The following is a 21,140-nucleotide window of genomic DNA, read 5'->3' on the forward strand; positions in this document are numbered from 1 at the left end:
GCAAATTTCAGCTGAATTTGGCAGAGGCAGAAATCACCACCAAACTAAATTCTTACCTATTTCGCTAAACAGCTTCTGAGTGCTCTGACTTCGGCTCTGTAGGGCAGTCTGGCTGCGGGAAGCAAGTTCAGTGCTTCTGATACAGGCGACAGTGGGACAGAGAGACTCAGCTGCGGAAAAAGCTGCCACCAGCGCTCCCCCTCCTCACCCTCCGGACGCTTCAGCCACAGAAGACAGGGCTTCCCTAGTTCATCTGCTCAAAGAACGGCTTGTTTTAAATTACTCTTGCAATGGCTGTAGCAAATGGTTTTTCACCTAGCAAGGTACTTTAAAAGGGCTGAAAGTGAAACCTGGTCTTTTCTGTTCGTGTGACTTGGGTTTTAGTTGAATGTTTTGCTACGTGCCTTCTCCAGCGCTGTGCCTGGACGCCTGCTACCTCCTCAGCACCTCCCCGGCCGGGCCGCCTCTCCCTGACACCAGCTGGCCGGAGCCCAGGTCTGCACCGGCGCTGGCAGAGGTGCCCGGGGCTGCGGGCGTGCTGGGGCTCTGCAGGCTGGCACGGCGGCTGTCTGCAGCGCACTCCCAGCAGCCAGCCTTGGCCGTTCCCTGAGGAAGCTAAGCAATGGGGAGAGCTAAGTAATATATAGCAGGTTGGGGTTTTTTTTCTCTTTAAAAGAATTTTAAACGTTGAAAGAATTTTGACATTAAACTTTGCATTAAAATACAAGATGACGCTACTTCCATGTCTTTGATATACGGCCCTGCCTCTGGTTTCTGACTTCTGCAGGGCTCACTGTTCCTCCCCTTGGTGAGCCTCTGCCCAGCGTTGTTTTCAACAAGTCTCTGTCTTTCTCTGTCCCCGTGTTGTTCCTTCTCTTGTAATCCTAACATTCCCCTCTCTCCTTTCATACCCTCTTTTCCTTTTTCTCCCTTTCCGCTGCCTCAGCTTCCTCATCCCCTCCTTCCCAGAGCGGGGCCCTGCGCTGGACCCAACATGCCCACAGGATCTCAGCAAGCAGCCAGAGGGGGGGAAAAAAAAAAGAGTTGGAGCTTTTCCTTCCAGCCGGGCAAGTCAGCTTTCTCCCGGAGGCACTGCTTTGCCTTACCGGTGGATCGAGCTATTCCCCTCACCTTCCCCAGGCTTCGCCCCGGAGCAAGGCATCTGCTGTCCTCCCCTCCAGCTCTCTGAGGGCTCCCGCTGCCCCAGGGCGGGCAGGGACCGCTCTCCCTAGCAGAAACTGCTTCAGCCCTTCAGGTCAGCTCCCTTTCTCCCAAAAGAGGCCAGCAGGTGGGTGCCCCTGCTGGGGTGACAGTCTGCCTCCCAGCGCCCTTGCTCTGGGGCTGCGGGGAACCACCTGCCCTGGCCCCAGCGCCCGCCTCCCCACCGGGACCTGCGGAGCCCGACGTGGGGCTTGAAACTGCTGCGGTGAATCCGACTTTGAGCATCCCTGTCGACCACAGAGGCTGCAGGCCTCAGAGGCAGAAAAAAACCTCCTCTCCCTGCTTTGATGGTGAAGGACTAGGGTGGTGAGGGGCTGGTGGAAATGGTGGGGGGATTTTAATCTCTTCAGAGAAAGCCAGCTCTGTGCCTTTGTGCGTTCAGGTTTGTGTCAGTCTTCCAAATCACATTTGAAATTTTAACTTGTGGCTAAATGTCAAACCCTTTCTTTTTTAACAAACGCATGCTGGTTTTCAATCTACTGCCTTTCAGTCACGCTGACAGTGCCTTGTGTTGTATGGAGGCTCTGATTTACTGCCTCCCCATTTTATTTTTCTTTTAAAACCAAATCCATCTACTTCTTTAGCTACACTTGGATTTTTCTGAAGTGGAGTTTAATTCTAAGAGGAATTAACATGGGCTTCTGCACATCAAACACCTCCTTTAGGGAAGAAGGAGGACAGTGCAGCCGGACCAGGACTACTGACCAGGTGATGATCCCAGCTGTGCCGGTGCTAGTAAATTAAGCAGCGGCAGGCAGCGTGCACAGGCTCTGGGAATGGCTATCTGGCTAATTAATGAGATCCCTGGCACAATTTTGGCTCAGGCCATCTAGGACTCTCCGAGACAATTCATAGGCACAGTTGGGGAGATAGCCCAAGCCAAGGACAGCTTGGATGCGGCCACCTTGTTTGGGAAGCTGAAAGAGTTTAGTAAATGCACATGGCCAGTCCTTTACCAGTTTGCCTCAAGGCTGGGGAATAACTCCCGGCACTGTTTTATTTTCTGGTTAAATGTAACTTGTTTCGGCTCCTGCACACCCCGTCTGGACCGGGGGCGAGGGGCTTTGCAGTCACCCAGAGCAGGGTGCCGTGGGGCCCGCCACCTCCTCAGCTCTGCAGCGCTCAAAATCAAGATGACGTGTTGCTGCTGTGTTGGATTCCCCCTCTCCAAGACATTAGGCAAAGCGCTTGGCACAGGGCCGAGCTACATATTGCCGTCCCAAGGGAACCGCAGCCTCCCAAAATGGGTAGGAAATGCCTTCTCTGTGACAGCCATGCTTGCTGCAAACCCTCCTACATTAAGCACCGAGGTTGTTTAACGATGCAGGGCCATGAGGAGTTATTAAAATGCGAGAGAGTGCCAGGATTGCCTAAAGCAGTATCTAGCTTGTTGGAACGATCACACCTACCGCACCACAGAATCGCTGAACTCTCATTTTTCAAATAATGGGGTGGCAAAAGCCCAGCTGTGAGTCCTGATTTATTAATAAAGCATAAAAATACAGGCTCTAGCACTGCACAGGTTTTTCCTCCTCGTTACTCTTAGAGTAACCAGCCTAGTAGCTTATTATCATTTGTTTAAGAAACCAGTAGAGGTTAAAAAACAAATTACATGATCTCTTTCAGATGTTAAAATTCCAAGGGGATGCACATCTTCCACCATTTATTGCCCTGAAGAAAAAAAATTGTGATGTATATGTAAATTACAGAAAGGGAGTGGGGGGGTTCATCCTGGTTCTTCTTTGCTTAAGACATAGTTTAGTAAACCCTCAGCTGATCTCTTGCTCAGGATTGCTGGGTAGTGTTAGGAACAATTTACACTGTAGCAAATACATCTTCTGCAAGAAAAGATTCCAATAACTATGGTAATTTTTAAGGAAACGTTATCTCAGATACAGGATAGATAAAAGCCATTTATCATTCTGGAGGCAGTTATGTGATATTACGGGAGAAAATGAACAGTTCTCATTTCATGCACTATCTGTACCTTTCTACTTAGCATCTCTTAAAGCAGAGTTACAGCCTTCCTTTCTGAGGTCTTGCTTTTGTGCCCTTACTCCTTCTCTTCTACTGATCTTTTTTACCTAAAAGAAAGACTCTTAAATGAATTCAGTTCCCACCTCCTAAGGACTGAGCTGCCGGGCAGGTGCGCAGGGGCACAAGGCAGCGCCGGCTGCCTCTGCAGGCACTGGGGGATGCCGGCTGGATGAGTGCGTGACCACCCACTGCCAAACCCAGGCACCATCAGCCCCTGCTCGCTGCAGGGTCCCAGCCGCACCCCCCGCTCGGGCGGTATCTCCAGCCCATTAGGGACAGCGCTGAGGGAGAGAAAGGCAGGGATCCAGGACTGCTGGCGTCCACAGGCTCTTGCTGCTTCAGCCAGAGCTGGAGATCCACCAGCCATCCCCCCTCTCCCCAAGATTTACTGCCACGTGCTGGCTGTCCACCACACTACCTGCTCCGCGCACATTTGGCGCCCGTGTCTGAGCCTGCCTTGCTGCAGTAGGATGGCTCCTTGCAGGGAGCACTGGGCTGCCCAGGAGCAGCTCTGGAGGAGCTGTTGGAGAGGCCACGAAGCAGGTGAGGAGCTTGTTGAGGTGCTCTCCCCGCTGTGAGAGCCCTGCAGAAACCGTGTGCCAGCATTGTACTCCGTTGCACTCTTCCCAGATCAGACCCGCACAGAAACTGTGGTAGCTGCTCCCTTCTTCAAGCGCACCATTAAAACCAGCGTGGGCAGGGCATTCTCCCATTATAGCCAACAGCCTGGAGACTGGTAACTGCGTGGCCATGCCCAGGCAGGAAGAAAGGGCCGCTGGCATGTCCTGGCATTGCTGAAATATTCCTGAGCATGCACTCTGAGCAGCGTCCAGCTTCTCCTGCAGACAATGCAGTAAAACCTTTTTTTCCTTCTGGTTGGTCCGAGAGATGACTCCGTGCAGTCCTGCTGCGGGGCCCTGCCCTTGACAGCATCTGAGGAAGAAAGTGATACTCAACCTTCAAACTCCTACGGCCAGGAGCAGCACAGGAAGGTGCCCGGACCAAATCGGGGCAGGGCAGGAGCACAGGGGCCAAATTGTCCCACGTCAACAGGTGGCAGCTGGCAAATGCGCGTCTCTGGACTGACCTTCCAGCAACATGCTCAGCAATGCACTTGCACGGGATCCATTGCAAGAGTGGCCTGTCCCCTTTCCTAAGCTGTAGATCTGTACTGTGCCATCTACCAGGTGCTCCTGGCACCTTCTGCCACCCTGGATCTGCTCAGTGTCACCGTTATGGGTATTGCCCAGCTCCGCTCTCCCCTGAGGCTTCTGGCCCTCAGTCCCCAGGTGCATTGGGCATCTCCCCGCTGGTGTCCGCATCGGCTTTCCAGAGTAGGCGGCCCATTGCCTCCAGCCTGGCACCAGGTGAAACCCAGCCCGGGAGCCTCCTTACTGCCCACACCTCTGGTCATTCATGGTGGCCACAGGAGTGCCGACCCCAGCAAACTAGGACGCAATGACCAGGTCTCATTCCCAAAGTGGAGTCATTACGGCATTAGTTTGACACCTCCACCAGGAGATGTTTCAGCTGGGTCTAAAGTGGGTCTTTGCAGAGATGACCTGTGTGTAGTGGCAGTTTTATTTGCACAGATCCTTATGTGGGGGTGATGGCATTTCCCTTTCAGAGAGGCCCACAGTGATTTATAAATCACTCTCATGTGTGAATCAGAATTTATAGGTGCTGCCTGTGACCTGGTAAAGATGAAGAGCAGCGACAGCTTTGAATCCCCCAAACTATCACAGTTAATATTGCAACATGGGCTTTCCATAGGGAGCCCACAGCAGCACAGAGGTGGACGTGTTAGGACATTAACACTCTTCTCCAGGGGAACCAGTCCCTTTCTGAATGCCACGCTGCCTTCCTTGGAGGCTCCAAAATTTGACCAAAGAAAGGTCTGACCTCCTGCCCCACTCCAAAACCTGATGTTTATCGCATGCACTTCTGGCTCTGAGCCCATCGGTGACTTGTGAAGGGTTGTTCTTCACGAGCGCCTCTCAACTGTGAAAGATCAAAGAAAACATAAAGGGAACATATGTCTGGCCTTTCTTGGCAGATGCCAAGAAGATGTATCACCCGGTAGCACACCTGAAGAAATAGCACTCATTCTCTCTGGTGAATTATTCAACAGCTGAGACCATCTGGTTCATTCAAAAACTTTGATTTCATAAGCTTCATTAGCCGCTCCCTTGCCCTTGAAAGGATCCTCAGGGTTATTCAGTAGGGAATCACTCTTGATTCCTTTCTGCTTGTTAACACAATGTGACATTTAATTGCAGTCAGTAGAGACCTGGTTTAGTGCCGGTGGAAGTTCAGAGCTGACCCACATTCAGAGACGTATTTATACTCGCCTCCCTCCGCTGGCTTTCAGGAGCAGCATCTGCAGAGCAAGCCCAGCATGGTGTAGCCTGACCTGCCTGTTGTAAAGTGTTTCAGCTGCTTCAGAAAGTTGTCTCCTTTGCAGAGACAGCCCATGCCATGTCCCTTATCCCGATGGGCAGGACCTTACACAAGGAGAAAGCAGGAGCCTGCTTTGCCCTGCCTAGATACGACGACTCAGATGTGAATACCAATGCAACGTCCCTGCTCTTTTTGGTGGATTACCACCACATGTACTTACTTTTCAGCAATTTCCCCAAAGAAAGTTCAGCGGTGCATACAGTACAAAACTTCTGTAAGTAATTAAAATGCTCCTGTGCCTCAGCTGGTATTTCCCCCCCATATTTGAAATTCTATTTCTGAATCAAAACTAAACAACATGAATCCCACCTGTGCATCCACCTTCAGATATGTAAAGTGGAGCCACCACCCTCGCAGGGAGGTGGGGATGGCCGCCTGACCAGTGTCAGAGCTCTAATGCAGCAGCAGCAGCAGCAGCAGCAGCAGCAGGAGCAGCAGCAGCAGCAGCAGGAGCAGCAGCTGTGTCCCGGCAGTACCTGGGTCTCTCCACTGACACCAGCCAGGAGCAGCCACGACGCAGGGGCTGGGAATTCATCAAACCCCACGCTGACCTCCCAAACTGACTTGTCAGGTAGAACAGGCCCTCAAACGCCTTTTTACTCCTTCTCCTTTGCAAAGGGAAGGAAAACTGCTCCAAGACATAGGAGAATTCAGCATCTGAAGAAATATTACTCCATAATGTTATTCCCCTTTTTTAGTATTGGAGGAATTATGACAAAAAGCAAAGCAAACCAGCTCGCCCCCCTGGCCCAAGGTACTCCCAAAGGGTCGGCACCAGGGGAGAGAAAGAGAGGAGCTTGCTGCAGAGAGAAGCTGTGCTGACCAAACTCAACATGGTTTTGAAAACTCTGGGGAATGGGGCTTACTTTTTTCCACCTGTAGATGTCTGGCCTGACAACTGACTTCATTCAGAGTCTGATTTCCCTCTTCATCTCCTGAGCAAGGAATATTGGAAGGGATTACATTTTACTGAGTATATACGGAGGAGCTGAAGGAGGAAGATTGCATATGGATGCGGAAGCAAAATAAACCCAACTACCCTGGGCGAGCAAAGTCACAGCTGTGTGGGGAAATCAGCCTGCTGCAAGCTAAGGTATGGAGTTGGAGTGTTACAGCTCTTCTAGCACAGGCCTTTTTTGCAATTTTTTTTTTTTAACGTTGCTTTGCAAGAGTTTAAACTCCACCGAAAACCCACTTATTCCACAACTGAGGTGTTTAGCTGGTGAGTTAGAGCAAGACACCGGCTGCAGGGTAATTACGCTGGGAGAACTGGAAAGATTGGCAGCAAACAGAACCATGTCCAGGTAACTGTCAGTGGTCTTGAAGCTCCGTAGAGTTCCTATTACTGAAATGACTCCCTACAGGATTTGTTTGGTTGCCTTCCTTTCCCAAATCAGAGAAGGCGGCTCAGTCTTGACATTTTTCAGACTAACCAAAAAAACCCAAGGCTGAATGAGAACCTCTTATCCTGAATGACAAACCCAATGCGCCTGCAATAAAGTTTCATTTTAGCAGCCTCCCAGTGGCATGAAGCGCAGCAGGTTAAAAGGAGCCTCAGAAAGGCTCAGTGCTTTAGCATTTAATACATTTTAAATGTTCTATCATACAACAAGATAATAAAGAGGTCTGAGGTCAAACTTCCAGAGTACCTGGTGAATTTAGAGGTCCATACCCCATTGAAAGCCATTGCAACTTGTTTCTAAAAGCATTAAACTCTGCAAGGAGCTTCTGTAAACATAACCCTGCCATAAGCAGGTTTCTCCGAGTGCTGCAAGACAGCCATGGTGTGTGTGGGCTTTTTTTAAATCAGCAAGCCTGACAGAAGAGACATATTTTACTGCAAAATATGAGACTTAGATTTTGAGTGTACGCTAGTGAAGTCAACCTACAGTTGCAAGTCCTTAAGCAGTCTCCAGAGGAACAACCTCCCTGGAAACTGATTTTTCTGGTGTACAGGTTCAACTGTTTAAAGTCTTCCAAGCAAAACTCCCCTCCCTCCTCCGCTCTCTGCGTGTTCCCCCTCATGCAGGCTGCTTGTCATATGGAGTCTTCCTAGCAAACAGGAGCAGGATTTTGTAATGACCAGCTGGTAGAAAGAAGGAAAGTACATTGTGTTACTGGGCTGTCAGATCTGGAAAGCTCACTGTTTAAATCAGCCTTTAAAGACCACGGTGTTAAACGGTGTACTGAACATCTGCCTGTTGCTAAAATTGGCTTTTTATAAGACAATCTCGGACATTTCTGGATGTACAGTAATTTAGACATTTGTTTCTCATAATGAGAGCAAAGACTGAGCAGCCCCATCTTACTGGGGACAATTATAAACTCTGTGCAAGACAGATGCCAAGACCATCTGCTTCAAGAAAGACAGCCTTCTTACCAGCAAGTTGCATGAGGATATGTGGGATATTTCCCCCTCTCGCATATAAAGAAGTCCAAGAAAAAGATGGCACAAGGCCAAAGGAACTATCAAGTTTCCCAGGCAGAACACCAAGAATGATGGAAATAGTTGACTTATCTGTACAACCCCCACTGCAGAAGTAATTGGTATTAATAAAAGTGGCAACATACTGGCACATCATTTCTGAAAGTTACAGATGCATGATGAAGGGGAACAAAATTATGATGCTGTGACAGCAACCCGGCACTCCAGCTTGCACGTATTCCTTCCCGGCAGCGCGACACGCTTGCCTCCAGCCCTCCCAAGAAGCTCCCTTCGGCTTGAATCACTTTTGTCGCATTCTCTGCCTAATGTTAGAGGAGAATAAATTGGAGGAACTCGAAACACGCTCTTCCCTTTTCTCCCAACGCTGCCTTTTCCCCGGCTCCGTCTGCTCACATGCCAAGTTCAGCCTAGGGTTCTCAGTCTAGACTTGTTCTGACTGACATTTGTAACAAGACCAATTTCTGGCGAAACATGAAATTGGGAAGATAAGAGAAGGACATGATTCGAGTTAATTAGCCCAGCAAGAAATCTTTTCCCAGGTGGCTGCTGGAAAGGCAAGTCTCGACTTGCACCACGCAGAGTCTATCCTCGTGCACAGCAAACTAGCTGACAATGTGAGCTTTGGAGTTTGCAACTCTCAAGCTGATGTGAGGGAATCATCCTCATAAAAATTCCCCCTGCAGGCTTCAATACAGATGTGAGAAATTCCACAAAAGATTAACACAGTGACCAACTGCGAGGGACAAAGGATTTTATCTGAAAGTTTCTAGGGGAATTCTGATTCTGGGCTTGTTGCAAACATTTAATCCCAGTTCATTAACTCCAGCAGAATTTATCACGTCAACATTTCTTATTTTGTTCCCCAAATGCAACACTCAGCATATTACTACTAAAGTTTATACACTTATTTTTATATTTAGTATATACAATCCTCTGTGTGTGTGTGTGTGTATATATATATGTGTAAAGTTCTGCCTGGTAGGTGACACATGGAAAAACACAGTACCAACTAGAGCCAAACACTTTGTGTATTGGGATTTAAAGGCTTTTAAGCATTTGGGAAAGATGTTTCCGATATGGAAGCTAATATACATTCCTGTGAAAAGTTTTTGTAACTGTTCTACTCCTCCTCTCCTCCCCAATTCCCCATACTTATCAGCTGTTAACAGTCAGGGCACACTGCCACGTATCCATTTAGGAAATGTATCTGAAGGAAGAAAACTGTTCTGAATTATTTCAGCCCACTTTCTCCTAAAGCGGCACCCGGGGCACAGTGCACACCAGAGCTCAACACCCAGCTCAGGGGTGGAGTCTTCCCTGTGACAAGAACCACGTCGGAAATTCACCCTCTGCGACAGGGCAGCAGCGCGCTCCCACCCACCCCCTGAAGAGCTGAGAAGCAAGACCAGCCCCTTCTCTCCCTGCACAGGGGACGGCCCTCAGGACACACGGCACCGGCTCTACCATTTCCTACCTCAGCACTTGCCCGCGTGCGAGGCTAGGCCATACCCGCTCACCGCCAGTACGTCGCCTGTGAAAACAGCATGTGGGGTTCTGCAGGCACACAAGGCTACCGAGATGGGAAAGTGAAGAGAAACGTGTAAACTTGGTGCAGTTACGCGACGGCGCAAACGGGCAGTGGAAAGACTCTCAAGCTCAGCTTTAGGGAGTTGGTCTAAAACCATGTAAGCTCCACGTTCACTCACAAGGGCCTAACTTTAGCAAGTATTCTTTGAAAGAACAGAATTGTCTTGTTAATCAATCAAAAAAAACCCAAACCCAACAAAAACGCTGCAAAACAACCAGCCCATCTCCTCCTGTCTACACAACTTGAGATTCTTTGCATCTGATCTACAGAAGTGCCTGATCTTCTATCCTGCTGTCAATTAAGGCAATGACTCCTTTGGTATTGTTTATAACTGATGAGCAGCAATCGGATTTATAGTAAACAATATAGTGTAATTCAAGACTGTAATTGAAGACTGATCAATGGGATAAATTCATTACACATTTTTATTTCCAGTATGTGCTCAAAAAGAGAGTAGATAGGGAATTGAAAGGCTTTTTTTTTCTCTTGCTTCCAGCTTGCATTAGTTTTGTATGAACAGTGCAAGAGAATGAGTTTATCTGCTACAACTGCAAATTAAAATACCAAACGATAAGAAATATTTTATATGGACACTGCTAGACAGAAGAATTGAATGAAGATAAGCAGACCTTTTATAAAAAGATTTATTAAAATAAGTTCTTTAAAGAGAAAAAGTGTGACATGTATATACATTAAATTGTCAAAAACTTTCTGGGACTTAAAATACAGTGCATTCTAAACTGACCAAGAGACACTGACTTTTTTTTTAATGTCATGCTTATAGAACTTAACAGTGTATGGGAAGAGAAAAAATAACACTTAGCACACAACCATTACAAGTAAAATCTTGAAATTGAGGAGTACTTGCAAAGATGAAACTCAGTGATCAGCACAATGCTACGGCTAAAGACAGATAGAAACCAAGAGTTTATGAATACAGTCTTCAGTTGATACAGTTTAGCTGATGACTGCTAGCTTCTGATTAGTTTCTTCATTTCTACTGTGAATTAACAGATCTTAGCAAGTGGCTTTGTGTTCTATAAAGGTAGAAGTATTTTGGGGACAACAAAATACCACCCAAAACCAGGTAAACAAATGCATCTTTTCCAGCTCTATTGCAGTAGATACTAAAGATTTCTTCTTAGGAAGAGAGTTACACAATTGCTGGTTTTCTGCTTTGACTCTCCACATCTCTGACAGCCAGAACCACAAAAATAATTTTTCTTAAAATTATTTTATTTTACAAGAGTGTTTTGCACAAACAGTGACATGACAAACTAACACTTGATTCCGCATGCTTCAGATGACCTCAGCTTCTCATACTCAAGAGGTCGTATTTAAAACTATATCCTTTCAGTTGTGTCTTCTGAAGATTTCCCATTCATTAGTGCATATATACAGCTAGCTGAGAACTGTGGTATTACAAATGTCTACCCATCCTTACAGCAGAATTCACTCTACTCTCAGATGTATGCAGGACTTACATCTTTAGATCTTCATAGCATCCTCTTTAGTCCCATAGTTTAATAAGACCATCCCAGCCGCATGTAATGACTTTAGATGTTTCGTGTGGATGCCACACTGCACCAATACAGACTTTATCATGTGCTTTTAATCTGCTGTAGAGTTTTGTTGTCTTCCAGTCCCAGATGTTAAGTTTTCCATCTGCATCTCCAGATATCACATAGCTATAATAACAGGATTAAAATAAAAGTGGTATCATGTGTGAAGACTGCTTGTATTATAATACTTTTACATTGAGCAATGGAAAAGAGCTTCACCCAAGTGAGCTTCCTGTCTGACAGTCTGCAAACATACCTACCAAAGAATTAGCATTTGTGCTGTGCTCTAAAGCGCACAAGTTCTGCAGAAGGCGATTCATCAACTGCGAGGTAAATGTGCTAAGCAATGCAATTATAACATACACTGTGTTACTGGAACTAAAGAGAATATGTCAGCAAAAGAGAAAGCGCCAGAAGTTTCTCTAAAATTTATAGACGCTTCTCTCCACTTTTTCCTCCAGTTTCACTGAGGTTATTCTCCAGTTTTTATAGTAATGAATATCTTATGTACATACAGTGATAAATGTATGGGCATATTACTAAGCAAACAGGATGAAAAAGATGGTTCTCTGAACAATAAATGAGGATACCCACACCAGACCTGCAAACTGGGAGAACTGGGCAAGTCTGAATCCCAGGTATTCTAGACAAGTGCATATTACGGGAATAGGCCCTGTGCTGCAGACCATGTGCAAAAAGAGCCAGATGCAAGTCAGAAGTGGAAGCCTCCTGTGCTGCTCCAGGGCTAGGGAAAACAAGGGGAGTCTCTGGATAGTTTAACAGCAGTGTAAATCATCTTTGCAGAATGGGGAATCTGAACTACATGGACTGTTTTCCAAATTTTCCTCAGAGAAACTGCCAAGTATAACTTAGTCCTATTGAATGACAAGAGCAAACTTTCCATTCTGCTGCTTGGTTAGAGAACTCTGTCTGATGCCAAGTTGATAGGATGGCTGTGCATCAACGAATATCCCAGAGGATTCAAAAAGAAATTTAGTGTCTGTGCTGGCAAGTTTTAAGATGAAGCTCGTTCCCACAAAAACTTACCTCATGTCAGGTGAAAAATCCACTTGACAAGCGTAGCCAGCTACCATGTGACCTTTGAAAATTTTCTTTTTGTTTAATCTGAATCTGTTCTGAGCTCCAAAAATCAGAATTTGGTTATCCATGGACTGGCAAGCCAACCACTTCCCTATAAATGCAATAAACAAAGGTGGTATCAGAGTGCCGCATCTGAAGAAAAACTTTGCAGTTCAGTCTGTGAGATTTTTATAACTTTTCTTGCACTATCTTAATCTAGATTGTCATTATGTACCAGGGTTCTAGGTAGCAAATGATATTGCTTCTGCCTGGTACAACTGCCAAGAGGCAAAACCTTATGTTTGACAGGATTTGGGATGCCTATTCCTACAAAATGCACTCAGTACTCTAGAAAAGCTCTGGCTGTTACAACAATGTGCTGCATCAACTCCACTGACTTACTGATAACTTCTTAAGCTACTGAGTAAGCTTGCTGGTGTGCGTAATCAAGTAACCCAGATGAGGTGAAAAAACCCCATCTAGCTACAATATATTTGATTACCTGTTCTGTGGGTACTCTAAGATGGTCACCTTTTATTCTCTTTATGGGAAAACCAGGTCTAAGGTAGATTCAGGAGTTTGAAAATCCTTACGAATTTTTGCAAATATTTAGTATTCTCTGCCCCATTAGGGGTTTACAATTTAATAACGGTATTTTAGTGAAAGAAAAAAACCCAGGCTTTTCTAATCTTTATCTCATTTTGCATCTTGGCAGTCCATTAACTCCTGCCTGAGAATCCAGTGAAGATGATGTGCTCTAGAACACCATAGAACAGAGACTTCTGTCCTGAACTCTGCATATCGTCACTGCCTTTACAGTGTTTTACGCAAACAGCGATAACATAAAACGTGCTGACTTCACTGTAAATCTGACCACACTTCCAGCTATTAGCTTGAAATTTCAGGATTTTCTTCAGCTTCCCAAAGAAACAAAGCAAGTGTGTACCCCAAGCATGCTATTCTCCTCTTCGACTTCTTAAAAAGTCTGTTTCCTGCATCACTTGGGAGGAAGATTTTAATTGATGAGATTCATAAATCAGTGCCCCTAAGCAGAAAACTTGCACATCTGTAAAATTTTCAATTTACTTTTCTTTAAAGGACTCATTTAACTCCAAAATGATGCATGATATGTCTGGCACAGTCTGTAGCATAACTACTCCAAAATAATTTGTTTTGTGTGATATTGGACTACTGTAGGTCAAGACAATGTTACTTAATGTGACAGGTGATGTCTTGAGCTGAAAAGCTGACTACTTCATCCCTACTATCATCTACTGTCTCATCTCAGAAATCAAATACCTAAATGCTGGCCAGCCAGAACTGGAAAAAGAATGAGAAATCCAGTATTTCAATGTGGAAGAATGAGCTGAACTGAAAAGCTGCATCAGAATACAGCAAGTTGTGCAATTTCAGAAACGGGGGTTGAAATAGGCCAGCTTGGGAAGCTAACATTTTTAAATGCAGCTCTCTCTTTCTCCAGAATCTTCCTTTTTATATTAGAAACTCTCTTCTGTTGTTAAGAGTAAAATATTTACACTGCAAAGCAAATACAATTTGGTGCTAATAGCTGGCTGAAAACGTTAGCTGTGCAACAAGTCGATCAGCCACTACTCAGCATAATGGGACTGTTAACTGTGTATCTGGCAACACTTCAATAATGTTGACACTAAAGCTATTTAATTTTGGCCAAAACAGATAATGGATATTTTGTCCTGTTAGAAGCATTTTCACTGATTACTGAAGGCACTCAACCTTTATCCTCCTTCAGTTTGATTGTAGTTGAAGAACATAAACACCAGTGAAACATTAACATACAGAAACACCGAGATAATTTGGGATTTCTCTTATGCAAGAGTTATTTGGGCTACATTCAGAACAGAAGGGAACAGCATTAACAGGATCATGTACAACATCAGTTTCTGCTTTAACGGTGGCACCAAAAGGACTGCTGAACTTGCTTAGTACTTTGCAGCCATCGTCAGTTCCCACCATTGTTTCTCTTAACATTTTAAATACAGCAAAGAGCACATTGTGGCTCTATGAAAAGAAGTAGTCCTTTTGCCCTGTCTGGATGAAGGTCTAAATTTAAGTTGATACAGTTATCCTGATATAACCCCTCATTTTGATATACTTGTTCTCCTTAAGACTTTTAAATCAAACCCAGATCCAGTCCAATCTTGGAATAAATGCACACACTGATTTGGTGGGGCTAGTGTGGGGTGGCAGGGGGATGCAACACGGCAACATTACAGAGATATAATCAGTATGACATGCCTACATAAATTAGGCCTAAGACGACAGTAAATCGTTAACATACCATTTGGAGACAAAGTCACGGCTGGCATCGAATGCATACTTGGCTCAGCTATGTACTTGAAGTCTACAGGAATGTCCCTGCAAAAGGAAGAAGTATGCGTTTTATGAAGACATGGAGATTTTCCAACGGGCTGCCTCTAGTCAGCCGACTTACTCAGACACTGAACCATGGAGAGCACATGGTGGTGTCCAAAGGAAGAATGTGCAAAAGCTCAAAAATATTATGAATGCCCACCTAGAAAGCTCTGGCTGTGGAGCCATCTACAGGATAACCTCTGGTAGAGTGAATTTACCCCGATCAAACAACCCCGAGTCTAAAGCAGAATCATAATTCTAGTTGTTAAAACTGTAACACAAAGATTCTCTATTGCCTGCAGTTTAACTGCAGCTCTTACAAAATTCTTATATAGATAGAAAAAAATAGACTGATACATGCATGTGTCCTATTGGAATGTCTCACTGACTTAAGTTTTGTTTAACTAGAATATTTCTGCTTTTTTTTTTTTTAAAAAAAAAAAAAAAAAAAGGAAAAGATAACAGGAGTCTCTCTTTCTCGTCTCTTTGACAATGCCCTTTTCCTCCTGATCTCCCCAAATGGGATGCCAACCAATTCCAGATGTTCACAGCTGAACTGAACTGTGAACTCCTTGGTCTCAATTCCATACAGGACTGTGCCAGTGTATGTTAAGAACATACGCTGTCCTGTAAAAAGGCATGTGGACCTAGGGAAAAAACAAGCACAGTCCAGTCCTTACTCTGCAGAACTGTCATTTGGTTTTGACTATATAAATTGAATTACTAACGAGTTGTGCATATTCACAGTCTTCCTCATATGCTACATTAGAAGGCTGGTAAAAAAGGGAAGGCATGCATGTGTCTTTCTCATTAAGCAAAAGAAATCTCCAGCAGAAAATAGATTTCATTAATGTATTCAGCAGAAAACACAAGCAAAATGTTCTGTAGCAACATTAATTAATACAAAGCGAATGGTTATGACTTCATTGTCTGATTCACACAGTAGAAGAGCTGCTGGGACACTATGGGAGCAGGGAGCATGGGTGACTGCCTTGTACTTGCTGACCGAGCCTTGCTGGATGACAACATGGTTGACATTAGCAAGGTAATTACAATTCTATTTTATTGTGGAGTAAATTATTTCCCATCATGTTGTGTTTAGTAACATGCACATGGGTAGCAGGGTGAGAAGATGCTCTGTTGTCAGGAAGCAACACAAATGCTCCTGTGAGTTAAATGTTAAAATTACTTTACCCGTGTTTATCCACATAATCTCTGAGGCTGACCAACATGACAGCACGGAATTGCAGCCCCCGTGCCCCATCCTACCCTTTTGCATCAATACCCAAACAGCTCCAAACCCCACCTGCAACAGGACACAATGTCATCGCTGCAGTAAGGCCAGATCCTGATCAACTCCCAACATCCAACATTTCCTCAGCCCACCAGTCATCTGGAGTCCTCAAAGCCAGCTAAAAGCAATCCCACTGGAAGCCCCATTAAAAAAAGTCTCATCACAGAAGACACATCTCCAATGCTGAACTGTACTGCAGTGAGAAATTTAAATGCAGCACAGGTTGTCCTCCCTTCTCTCCTTTTACAAATGAAGGCAGGCTCATCTACTGCAATTTATTCAAGACAGCTCTGCTTTATGTTGAAACCTACCAGACACACTTAGGACAGCTGCAGGGTATGCTGCATTAAACTATTAAGCAGAGTAGAGAGATACATTTATGTTTCACATTTGCTTCCAGTCAAATCGCTAAATAAGTAATATCAGGCTGCTCCCTTAAAAAAAAGAAAATCTTTAAGAAGAATTACCAAGAAAGATGCTGTCATGGTTGTCTGACCTCAAAATTCATGTGATATATTGTTTGTTCAAATTTTTAAATTTAAAGATCTTCAAGTCCTTTCCCCACTGCATAGCATTTCAAAGGCTGAAAAGTTTTAAATATCAATAGTAGTATCTGCTAGCCAAGATTCAGAAACGTGATACCCTGGGGTTCTAGTACAACTCATTCCCCAAGCAGGAGAGAAAAAAGAACCTTTTAAAGAAAAAAGAAAAAAAAACAAACCCCCAACCCAATCCAATTTTGGGATCTGCACATCATGAAAAGCGCTCTCAGGAGACTACTGTATCTCTACCAGGAGCAATGGAGAGAAAAGGCCTGCTGAGGGGTATAGCTTTACAAAGATGACAAGCCTCCTAAGCCTGCCAGGATAATAACTAAGCTACCAATATACAGTCCTTGCTTTGCTAGCTGACTTGAAGGTAAAAGGAAATAAAAACCTCCAAGGTCAATAGCCCAAATCATTTCACTGTTTATCCAAGTAGGATCAGACGCACATGAAGCGGACAAAGACAAAATAACATTTTGCATTTCTGGAAGAAAGAACACAGAATATGACATCCATGTCAACTTAAATATCACTACTGTAATGATAGTGTCACATGAAATGCAAAAGCAGACAAATTTTAAAGTATTCCTGTTAAGACTCCTGAAGAAACCATTACTCTGCAAGAGTCTGTCCTATACTTGCAGTCTGAACTTTCAGCAACCAACCAACTGCGATTCAGTGTACAGCACAGCAAAATCTACGCATGGGATGAACTCCTGGGGAAATGAGATTTCAGTTCTCAGGGAAAAAATTCCTCACTGTGATGAAGTCTGACATGGCATCCCATTACCAGCTCTGGCCAAGTCAAAGTGTTTACAAAACATACGACAAAATTCCTCTGGACAATTGAAACTAAGCAATTGGACCAGCTTTAATTACTGGCTTTTAAGGCCATACTCAGGTCATACTTACTTCTCCTTTGTTTCTGTAGGATACTGAAGAAATATTGTGCTGAAGAACATATAAAGAAACATGCCAAAAGGTGAAGTAACCAAATCACCTTAAGTTGCAAATAATTTTCCTGATGAACTTAGGAAAAAAGGATTTGAGGTGCAGCATGAAATAAACTGCCATGGAAGTTTTCAAGCTCCAAAAGCTTCTGTACTGAATACATTAACTTAGTTTTAATGCATTGTAAAAATCTGGATCTTGAAATTACAGAAATATGCCTACAGACTGATTAACATATATCATGGCAGGTTGTGGAGAAAGGTTTTAAAGTCATGCCTAGGAAGACAGTGTTACATTTGCTTTTTATAAAGGAAAAAAAAAAAAAAAATCCCCAATGACTGTATTACAGAATATTGCCTACAGTTGAATTCCCTATTATCTGAACAAGGGAGCTCTTTCTTCAGCGTACAGCAAGCTCAGTACATATTTTTTTCTTCAGAAGGAAAAAACTTCTGCTACTGGAACAATCAGGTTGTGATGTTCCCATGCCAGAACCTTTTTGCCTTTCCTGAGTTTCCCCACAGAGAGACTAAATCCACCCACTTCGCTATTTATTTCAGCCATCAACACAAAGCTCACAAAACAAGGGCAATCCAATCTAAAGGAAATAACAGATTTGTACAAGTGAGATCCTCCTCCCACTCACCAGAGAGGAGACGCTCCTTAGCAGATATGATATGGTAAAGATTTTTCTTTAAGGAGCTCAGGAAATACATGGGTCTAATTATGAAATACAGAACAGAGCCTCTCTTGGAGTGACATATGGTGACAGCATTACATGTCTAGCCTAAGCCTGGGTTCCCAGACTTTGGTCATTACCACCGCTGCTACTGGCAATGATAGCAGCCGATCACAGACAGGCTGAGGGTTTTGCTGGCTGCTTGGGTAACATTCAAATACCACAGATTGCAGTCTCTTGTCTAGGTTTAAAGCAAAAAAAAAAAAGCTAGGAAGGAACTGATTAGTCACAGAGCTGTCAAACTAGCATCCATATTGTGCAACAGCTTTGCATGTGTGAACGGCAAAATGAAATGGATACCTAAAGATATGCGAGTGATTATTTCAAAAAGAAATTTGAAATCCTAGAGAATTCTTAAAAGTTCTAAGCTGAAAAGCTTAGTACCTAGAACGTTGTGGAAAACATTTCAGATAGGAGAGATTTGGTTTCTCCCCAGATATGTTAAAAATTGGAAGCCATTTAAAATGATATTTTTGTGAGTTTTTCTTAGATAGACTTCCACTTTTCTATCATCTATTGTATTCAGACTGTGGGTATCAATGATTGCCAAAACCCCCAAACTACCAGAAGAACAGAACTGAAGCTACACTAAACTAGCTATTTCATACATGGGCCAAATATTACATAATACTAGGCACATCCAAGTTCAAAGCTTTCAAAACCAACACACGCTAATGTAACAGAGCAGACATTTCTTTAAAAGGTAAATTTAAGGGCTGATACACACTTGGGGAAAGGAGGGAGAACAGAGATCACTAATAGAGTGCAGTGTGCTTCAGGCTGACAGGGCTGTTTTACGCTTTCTTTGGGGGAGAAGGAAATCTATAAAGTGTCCTGAGCATTAAGCCAGGATGGGTTGGTTAGTATTCAGCAATGTGATAAGAAGCAACTGGTTTGAAAGATTAAAATCTCTAGAGAGATTATTCTAAAAGATAAAATATTAAGATAAGTTATTAATAATTAATGCTAAAAATAAATACAGCCCAATGCCCATATAAAATCTGCACCAATAAAACAGAGGTTATTTAAGACATTTTACTTCACATACAGTGATTTAGGTTTTGTAGGCTTTAAAAACAGTTTTCAAATATTGCAGTACAGTAGGGCAGTAAGCCAGGGGCAGTAATTCACTATTAGACATTAAGAATTATTTCAAAGACACTGAAAGTATTACACTAAGATTTTGGAAGGGATGTTTCCTTTCACTGGACAAAAATGTTTAACAACTACGACCCATACTAGACTGAGTGGCAGTATGTAGGAGTTTGTAGAGTATATGCCCAACTTCAACAGTTATCAGAAATTAATAACAACAATAGCTGAGATTGTTCTGGTTCTACTTTATTGTGAAGCATTTTAGCTACTGTATATAGAATTACATAAAAATTTGTAGAAATTTAAATACAGCTCCTCCTCAGCTAGCTGGAACTCAGTACACTCCAGTGTCCTATGTGCTACATATACTTTTAAAAATAAACTCTTTTTTCCGTGTGCTCATAATATGCTTCAAGTTAAAATTAAAAATTTTAAAACTTACCATTCCCAGACTCTTAAACTCTTGTCATCAGATGTACTCACAAACCTTCTATTTTCATCCACAAACACAATGGTGTTGACAGCTCCCAAATGCCTATCATATTCCTGCACAATCTCACCACTTCGAATATCCCACTACAAATAAAAAAGTCAGAATAAGACCTTGGTTTTTTTACTAAATACCATAATTTTTAAATGAAGAGATATTAAGTAGACATACCTGCACAATTTTCTTATCCGACATTCCTGCAACAAAGAGATTTTGTTTATCTTCGTCAGGATTGAACTTGACACAATAAGGAACCTTCCTGTTTGTGAATCTTGAAATACATTGCCCTGCAACAGACAAGCCATTCGTAGTGCATCAGGTTGGAAGTGCTATGGGCTGATTAGTTCTTTGCAGATATTGATAAAACCTATTCATTTTACTTTTACTTTACTAACAGCAGGAAATACTTCTTCTTTTAAAGCCCTTGAGAGGATTAGAGAATAGAATTTATCCTGCTCTTTGATTATACTTTCTTTCACATGTTTGTATGCACGCAGCTGTATAAACACATACACATACAAACTGTTCTGTACCTTTACTACAGCTTTCCAAACAATATAACTGCTTGGTACCCTGTATGTCATCAGGGCATATCAAGGACACCAGAACTGGTCAGGATCTCACAAGCTGACCACTGTCTTTGCATAGCATCACCTCCTTAGGATCAGAGGTCTTTTTGACAAGAGACTCAAACTCAGGCAAGAATTCCTCAATCCTAAGCCTAGAAAGGGGATAACAGTAATCCAACTGCAAAACAAACCACTGACCTCTTCTCATAGCCTCAGCCATAAATACCCTGAGTACATGTTATCCGTAACTTACAGGAGCTTGTTTTAATCCGAAAGCTCAATAAATTTTTCAGGTGTATAAATAACTGAGTTCAGACTCAAGTCCGAAGAATTTCACTTACACCTTTTTGGCTGTCACCTGTATAAGACTAGTGCCACTGCTAACCAAGAAAACCAATGTCTCTTTCAAACATGGAAATTTCCTGTCTTAGGAACAGACTTGAGTTTAAAAGAATATTGACAAAATCTATCCTGTATCTTTTTAGCTTAAGAAACTATTTGGAGCAGAATGTTACAGAGCATCTCCCAGGAAATTCTGTGAGAGTATCAGACCTACCCTCCACTCCCTATACCAGCAGCTCAATTTCCACCACATTTTCTTATTTGGAGTGCTCTTCAAGTTCAGGTTAACTGAAAGATCAAGTGAAATAATTCTTCTAAATTAAGCATATT

At 43.4% G+C, this 21,140-nt stretch overlaps 1 protein-coding gene across 1 annotated transcript in view; it reads right to left on the bottom strand.

Moving 5' to 3' along the window:
• Window positions 1–10,387: 10,387 nt before the first annotated feature.
• The window catches only part of CDC40 (cell division cycle 40), a 46,161-nt gene continuing 35,408 nt past the window's right edge, over window positions 10,388–21,140 (bottom strand). The window contains exons 11-15 of the mRNA XM_075707720.1: window positions 20,071–20,186; window positions 19,852–19,985; window positions 14,712–14,788; window positions 12,362–12,506; window positions 10,388–11,440 (exon numbers count right to left, since the gene is read on the bottom strand). Coding sequence (XP_075563835.1) covers window positions 11,263–11,440; window positions 12,362–12,506; window positions 14,712–14,788; window positions 19,852–19,985; window positions 20,071–20,186 — 650 coding nt within the window. The 3' untranslated portion in view covers window positions 10,388–11,262. The remainder of the gene's footprint in view (window positions 11,441–12,361; window positions 12,507–14,711; window positions 14,789–19,851; window positions 19,986–20,070; window positions 20,187–21,140) is intronic.

The sequence above is a fragment of the Pelecanus crispus genome, chromosome 3 (genome assembly GCF_030463565.1).
Source record: "Pelecanus crispus isolate bPelCri1 chromosome 3, bPelCri1.pri, whole genome shotgun sequence".
Classification (NCBI taxonomy): Eukaryota; Metazoa; Chordata; class Aves; order Pelecaniformes; family Pelecanidae; genus Pelecanus; species Pelecanus crispus.